Below are 8,106 nucleotides of genomic sequence, written 5' to 3'. Positions count from 1 at the left end.
GAAAGACATCAGAGCCCCGCGGGGGGGTTGGGGGACGGCGGGAGGGGGGGGGGGGGGGGGGGGGGGTGTTCCTGAGACAGGAAGACCTGAAATAGCTCACAGCTCGATCCGGCCTGCAGAAATGCTGCTGCTGCTATTTTTGAACATCTGTAGCAACTGGGAAGAACGAGACAATCCCAACAAGCCTGTGCTCTCCACTGCCCTGACTCAAGGGCCTGTCTTTACAGATACACAGAGAATGAAACGAAATGGAGCCATAAAATGATGCGTTCCTCCAGTATTTGTATGCAGCGGCCTCTCACACCGATGTACGGTTGATATTTGTCCACATGGAGGCTCCAGTTTGCATATCATAAACCAGAGGAGCTTCTTCACAAAGCACCTTTCATGAACACATGTTTACTACAGAGTGGGAGGATTAAAATCCTGCAGAGGCTGTTCCTGCAGGAACAAAACACATTCTTTCATGCTGGGAAGTTGAGTCAGAACCAGGAAAGACAAACATTTGGCAGCAACAATGACATCTGTGAGCCAAAGTGTCACCAAAACAAAACTTAGTAGATAAAATAAAATACCACAGAAACTAATGTTTCTTAAAAATATTGATGACCAAATGATAGAAGTTATGTATCTACAGTAGTGCCTCGCTGCTTCACGGTTAGTTTTTCACAGACTCACTGGATCGCGGTTTTTCAAAGTAAGACTGGACGTGACACAATTTGCTGATTAATGGATGAGTGATGGATTGTTTATTTAAAATAAATAATTTAAAATGATTTAGCACCTGTTGCACCTGTGTGCAGCCCACAGGGGCAGGGGGAAGCTCCCTCCTGCTGCAGCAGCTTTGTGAAGGTTAACCCTTTGCTGTCCAGCTGCACTGATCCACTTTTGTAAAATCATCATAATCAAAAAATATAAAAGTGTGAAAAGTTAGTTGTAATTATTTTAGAACTTCTATGTTCAGCTGTTTCAGTGTAATTGATCAAGAAGTACATTTCTGCTCCGTGCTGCAGAGCTGCGTGAAGGGTTAACCCTCTGATGTCCTGCTGCACTTCTCTTCTCTACAATTTAAATTTAAATACTGTAACATTTTAAATAAACAATCCATGCTGTATGGATTGTTTATTTAAAATGTTACAGTATTTAAATTAAAATTGCTTATTTAAGGAGGGAGACTGAGAGGAACAGGTGATGAGTGAGTGTGACTACAGCCTGGCACATGCCATGACAAAATTTACTGAACTTCAATTCAATGCAAAAATACTTGATTAATCCCAAAGGGAAATTAAATGTTGTAGCTCATCATCCTGGTTTCAGTTTTTGTAGATGCTGATGGCAATGAGCAGGAAGGACCTCTTGAACTTGGACTAATGTATCCCTAATTGGCAGTTTTTCACTTATCGCTGGGGGGGGGGGGGTACAGAACCCCCATGATAAACGAGGGACTACTGTAGTTCGAACTAGTCTGAAATCCTTTTAAGATTCGTTTATCTTATTTATGTACATAAAGAAAGTAAAAGAAGTTCTTGACTAACCTGCAAGCTCTTCAGAGTTTGAGGTACCCATCTCAGAAGCCTGTTCTCCCGGGGTTGAGGCAGGTGGGGAGTCTCCATACCCTGGGGTGCTGGGTCGGCTGGGGGAACCCGACTCTGGATCGCTGGCAGGGCCCCATTGCTCATCCCTTGTGGTTCTCTCCTTGTCTCCAAAAGATGCCCTGCCCCCATCCTTCCTGTGGACCCGCTGATGGACCATCATTTGGTGGCGGCTGCGGAACATCTTACCACACTCAAAGCACTCATTGCCCTTAGTGGAGGAGGCTTGTGACTGGGACGATCGCCGTCTTTCTTGGCGACATGAAGGTCGATACTCTGAGTCGCTGAGGCTCTCTGGCGTCCTGTCGCTGGATGAAGTATGGCTGCTGCGTCTTCCCGAGTTGCGTTTTTCTTGACTTTGCAAGACATATTGGCTGCTCTCCTTCTCAAAAACCACAGCCGCTTCAGAAAGGGCTTCATCCACCATGTTTGCCCCTCCAAAGGCGGCCTTGTTAATAGGCTCCACTGGCTCCACAATCTTTCCTTTAGTGGCTAAATGCCAAGCCTGGTAGCTGCAAACTGGATCCAGCTCTGGAATTTTTTGACCAAGAACCTTTTTCTCACTGTCCTTCTCTTCATTTAGAGCCTTATCTTCAACACACTGGAGGTTGAAGTGTTCAAGGAAACGTCTCTTAGCAGCTGGTGAGTCCTCGTCATCACCGGGCCAGCACCTGATGGGAGATTTTTTGCCAGAGTTCTGACTGTGAACTTTATCATGAGCTCTCAGGCTCTCTTTGTTGTGAAAAATGTTCCCACATTTGGAGCACATTTGATAGACAGATGTAACAAAGGCAGTAAATGTTTCAGCATCCTGGGCTACATTATTGATGGTGACAGGAGGCTCGGCTGAATCGGTTTTTGAGCGAGACCTAGCTTTGGTGTTGTGTGTTTTCATGTGGGATTTTAGAAACCAAGCTTCACGGAACCTTCTTCCGCAAATTCGACAGCAGTGGTCAAGTATTCCAGCGTGCTTCTTCATGTGCGACTTCAAAAACCAGGCTTGGGCAAAGACCTGGCCACAGGTCTCACAGGGGAACGTCCCATCACCCTGGGGTTGCATGGTGTCGGATTCAGTAACCTCTTCTTCCTTTACAGTGAAGGTATCATCTTCTGTGTCTGCTGTTATGTGGACCTTCTCAATGTGGCTGAGAAGCTGGTCTTCCCGCTGGGCCTCATAGCCACACAGACGGCAACAGAAAGGCCGCTGGTTGGTGACAACTTTTTCTCTTTTCAAGTTCCTTGCAGGCAATTTCCTCCGGCTTTCCTCACCACTATCCCCACTGACCACCTTGTTGCAGGCAGAGCTGCTTTTAGTTGGACTTGTGCTTCCATTGAGACCTTCCGAAACTTTCGCTTCCTCTTCCTCTGCCCCACCTTCTTCGTCCTCATTGGAGTGATGACTAGACAGCGTCCCCAGTTTGTGACTGCGGATGTGAACCTTGAGGTTGCCCTTCTGAGAAGCCCTGTGGTCACAGTAGGGGCATTTGTAAGGGCGTGCACCCGTGTGGCGTCTCATATGCTGCGACAAGGAGCTAAGGAACGGGAAGCTGCGACCACAGATGTTGCAGGTGAAAGCTCCGGGGATTTTGTCGTCATCACCATCGATGTCGTTTCCGGGAATGGCTTTCTCTCCAATCAGCTTCTCCTTCGAATCTCCTGTCTTGGTCTCCATAACCTCCACGCTGTCTCTCGGATTCATGGTACGAATGAAATCAGCCTGTGCACCTGGTCATTCAGAAGCCTCAAAACACTAAACCTCCTGCTATCTGCAGATGTGCATCTAGGGATGTCCTTTGTGCTTTAGCTGGTCAGCTAAAATCTTTTAAATGTTCAATCATCTAGCTATCAACCTGCTAACATGGCAGCTGGTTTAGCAAAGTCCACTCACAGGACACCACGCTCTTTGGTGAGTTAAACCTAAAAAAAACTGCAGTTCATTTGATTTTAGGCAAACACTGGTCACGTGTAGGACAAACTAGTGGGACTGGACCTTTTTTCCAGAAAGACATGAGCACTCAGTGTCATCATCAATGAGGAGATTTTGGAGGCACTAAAGAAGCTGATCCACAACTCTTTTGCTTTTCATTCCATTCGCTTCATCCTCATTTTTTATGGCAGAACCTGCAAGGTGAAAAGGAGACAAAAGGAAAAGATATGTCTGTAAAATTTCAGAAATACTTTAGTTTTCAGACAGTTTGCTACTGGATCAAAATACACCATCCACAAACCTTTCAGATAATGTAATGATTTAAATAATCTTTAAATAGAAAGTAATTTAGGACCCATGGTAGGTGAGTATTGTTGGTTAACTGCATCTACTGCATAATGCTATTTATGAAACCATGATATTATAGTTTTATTGCTAAGGCAACAAGCGGTATGCCAGTGTCCCCTGTTGCTGATAAATGTTTTTCTGAAGTGTAACTGAACAAGGAATGCAAGTAAAACTTAGTTTTTCTTTTAGTCACAATATTCAAGTGGTTAGGAGCTGCACTGCGTATAAGTATAAAGGTACTATTCTTGCTTGTCCAGTGTGATGGATCCTAACAAGTAGAAGGAGCAATTTTATCCACAATCAAGCATAATGGCAGAGCAAGGGTAAGAAAAGATATATGGAATTGGCCATCTTGGATTTTGACTTGGGAACCCATGTTTCGACAGTCACCTTTCTTATGCATCAATGCAGCTACACACCAAAATGGAAGTCAGCACATTGTGTAATTTTCAGGTTTTCCAGCTCATAAGTGCTATTCCCACCTGCCTGAAGACCACCACCATCATCCCAGCTCATAAGAGCACTGCAGTGACTGGTCTGAATGACTACTGGCCAGTAGCCCTCACCTCGATAGTCGCTAAATGCTTTGAAAGACTGGTCATGGCCCACATCAAATCTAACATTGACATCAGCGAGGACCCTCACCAGTATGCATACCAAAATAATTGGTCAATAGAGGATGTCATATCCTCTGTGGTCCACACTGTTCTCACCCACCTGGAGCGGAAGGACTCCTACATCTGTATGCTCCTTGTGGACTTCACATCTGACTTCAACACCATGATCCCCCAGACCCTGATGGATGGACTACTCACACTAGGACTAAGCCCCTCGTATGTAGCTGGGTCCTGGATTTCTTAAACAACAGACCACAGTCTGTGAGGATCCACAACTTCTCCTCCTCCACCATACCCTCATCACTGGCTCCCCTCAGGGCTGTGTGTTGAGCCCCCTCCTGTTGACTCTGCTCACATACGACTATGCACCTACCCATCCAGGCTGTCATATTGTAAAGTTTGCAGATGATACAGCGGTGGTGGGATGCATCACAAACAGTGATGAGTCCAACTACAGGCAGGAGGTGGAACACCTGAAGAGCTGGTGCAGGAAGAACAACCATCACATCAATGTGAAGAAGACAAAGGAGATGGTTGTGGACTTCAGACAAAACAAACACACCTACCCCCCTACCCTCAAATATAGGAGGATCTGTGGTGGAAGTGGTCTCCAGCTACAAGTACTGGGGTGTACACTTGATTAACAACCTCAGCTGGGGCAAAAACACTACCAGCCTGATCAAAAAAGCTCATCAGAGACTCTACTTCCTCAGGCGGCTGAGACGAGCTGGTCTGGAAAGCTCAGTCCTCACCTCCTTCTACAGGTGTGCAGTGGAGAGCATCCTGTGTTCCAGCATCAATGTGTGGCATGGAGGCTGCACAGCTGCAGAAAGAAAAGCTTTGCAGAGAGTGGTGAAGGCTGCACAGAAGACATTGGAGTCAGCCTCCCCACCATCACCGACATCTATACCTCTAGATGCAGGAAGCGGGCCACCTGCATCATGAAGGACTCCGCTCACCCAGCACACACACGTTTTGCCCCGCTCCCCTCAGGAAGGAGGTAAAGGAGCATTAAGTGTAGAACCACTGGACTGAGGAACAGCTTCTATCCTGAAGCTGTTAGACTCATAAAACCCTAAACAGAAAAATCATTGTAAAGCCACTTTTAATTGGTGATATGTCACTTTATCCATGAGGGCGGCTGTAGCTGAGTGGTTAGAGCAGTTGTCCTCCAATGCAAGAGTTGGGGATTCAAATCCACCAGCAGTCACATGCTGAAGTGTCCCTGGGCAAGACACTGAACCCCTCATTGCCTCTGATGTGTCCCATCAGTGTATGAATGTGAGCTAAAGCTCTGATTAGTCTCTTTAGAATGATTTGTTCAATTAGCTTTGTAGAGATCTAGTAGAGTGCAGTATGAATGGGTAAATGAGGACACAGATTGTGTTGTAAAGAGCTTTGAGTATCTGGATAAGATAGAAAGGCGCTATATAAGTACAGTCCATTTACCATGCTGCTGAATACCCATCAACTCACTACAGACTCATGTTCAGGCTGCTGTTTAATATACCGTATTATTTTACATTATTAGTGTTTAGCGTATATCTTATATCCTTGTATACTGTTTTTTTATTTTATTTTAATTTTATTTTTTACTATATTTGGCTGTAACTGGGACCTTGAGTACACAATTTTGTTCTACCTCATGTACCACATGTGATGCGAATGACAATAAAGAACCTTGAACAAGGTTTACATGTATACATATATGGTGGGAGCCATCTTGGATTTTGACTTGTTAACCCAATTTTTTAAAGGAACATTTCTTGCATCTAGATGTAACCACACATCAAAAAAGAAATTAGTATCTCACTTATTTTTCAAGTTAACAGGCTCACAACATGGATGGACATTTATGACATTTATGGCGGCAGCCATCTTTGATTTTGACCTGGCAACTCAATTTTCAAAAGGAATCTCTCTTACACCTAGATGTAGCTACACACAAAAATAGAAATCAGTATCACATTTATTATTCAAGTTATCATACAACATGCATGGATGGACGGCCTGAGAGTATTTCCAATTCCCCCTCGTCGCTCTGCGATGTGGGACAAAAAAATGCTGGTTTATCAGCTGCTGCAAAGAACCTGGTAAGATAAATCAAAAATCAGTATTTTTGATTTCCCTGTGTTACTTATTTACTGTAGAACACACAGGTGAAGCACTCAACCATAAACTGATAAGATGCCTTGAGTTAAGATGGTTTATTATCAAGTTCTGTGCTCTTCATACGTGAGTGTTTGCACTGTGGTTGTGCCTGAGCAGTGCACGACAAGGGGGGCCGCAGCGGCTGAGTCGACACTTTACACAATCAGGGTGGTAGCTGAGGGGGAGGGGGTTGGGGTGGGCAGTCGTGTTCACATCAGCAAGATCAGCACTGCCACTCACCCCCTCCACACTAGCCTCACGCACCCACCTCGGCTGACGCTATCACATGACAAGGATCTTGGGTACACAACAGGAAGTGTCTCTTCAGACGGTTTAAACTGGAGCCGAACTGGGTCGAGGAGCGAGTCAAACAGAAAGAGGAGCACAGATCATCTTTATTATGCTCACCAGCAGCAGCTGTGTTTGTACACGGTGCTCAGTGGGCTCAGTTCAACCTTCTTTACGAGGACGGATTCATGGATCAAAACAACGAACGCATTTCACATGAAAGAATATAAAACTGACAGATAAATTCCCATCACAAAACCTGTGAAACATAAGGAGAAATTTCCTCGGGAAGCCTGCCGGAGTGCGTCGACTGCATGAAATGTGACTGACAACATTATTACAGGCCATTACATAAAACGTCAGAGCCCATAAGCTGACTTACTGCCAGGCTCTAATTACGAGGGGATAATTGATCATAATCATGGGAGGGTAAGGTGGTGGAGGAGGGAAGGGAGAACAAGAACAATCGTTTGTCTTAAATTCTCACACAGGAAATGACTACCCAGCAGCAGAGCCCCTTATCTTTGCAGAACGATGCAGGCTTTTAAAAAGAGCCACGGTGGTTCTGCTGCAGGGCTGAGCTCGGGCTGAACCAGAACTCTAACCACGAGAGCCGCTGAGGCACTTTAAGATTGTAAAGTCTCTGTGCTGTTCAGTCCAACCATTTATTTTGGTCCAAATTTTAAATGTTTTATGATTTTATTCCCATTATCAGCCTTTTATAATGACCTCGACTGGATTAACCTTCGTGACTCTCAAGGGTTTATAATTTGTGCTAAATCTCTGGATGGATGGAAACTTTTAAACAAAATAAAAACTAGAAAGCCCCCCAAACACACATATGTATATTTATAGCTGTGGCTATCGTGAGTTTTGACGCACCAACCCAATTTGCGATTGTGACCTTTCTTACACCTAGACGCAGCCACATACCAAAATGAAAGTCAACATATTGCAAGGTGTACATGTATACATGCTGGTGCTGGTCATAAAATTAGAATATCATGAAAAAATTGATTTATTTCAGTAATTCAATTCAAAATGTGAAACTTGTATATTATATTTATTCATTACACACAGACTGATATATTTCAAATGTTTATTCTTTTAATGTTGATGATTATAACTGACAACTAATAAAACCCTCAAATTCAGTATCTCAGAAAATTAGAATATTGCGAAA

The 8,106-nt window shown here is 44.3% G+C and overlaps 1 protein-coding gene across 1 annotated transcript in view; it reads right to left on the bottom strand.

Annotated features, from left to right (window-relative positions):
• znf516 (zinc finger protein 516) overlaps positions 1-3,382 on the bottom strand; it is a 25,744-nt gene extending 22,362 nt beyond the window's left edge. Inside the window, exon 1 of the mRNA XM_037677289.1 lies at positions 1,536-3,382. Within this exon, the coding sequence (XP_037533217.1) occupies positions 1,536-3,291 (1,756 nt within the window). The 5' untranslated portion in view covers positions 3,292-3,382. The remainder of the gene's footprint in view (positions 1-1,535) is intronic.
• Positions 3,383-8,106: the final 4,724 nt, after the last annotated feature.

Source organism: Nematolebias whitei, chromosome 5 (assembly GCF_014905685.2).
Source record: "Nematolebias whitei isolate Nwh7 chromosome 5, NemWhi1, whole genome shotgun sequence".
Lineage (NCBI taxonomy): Eukaryota > Metazoa > Chordata > Actinopteri > Cyprinodontiformes > Rivulidae > Nematolebias > Nematolebias whitei.
This window is presented reverse-complemented; position numbering and strand designations above follow the sequence as displayed.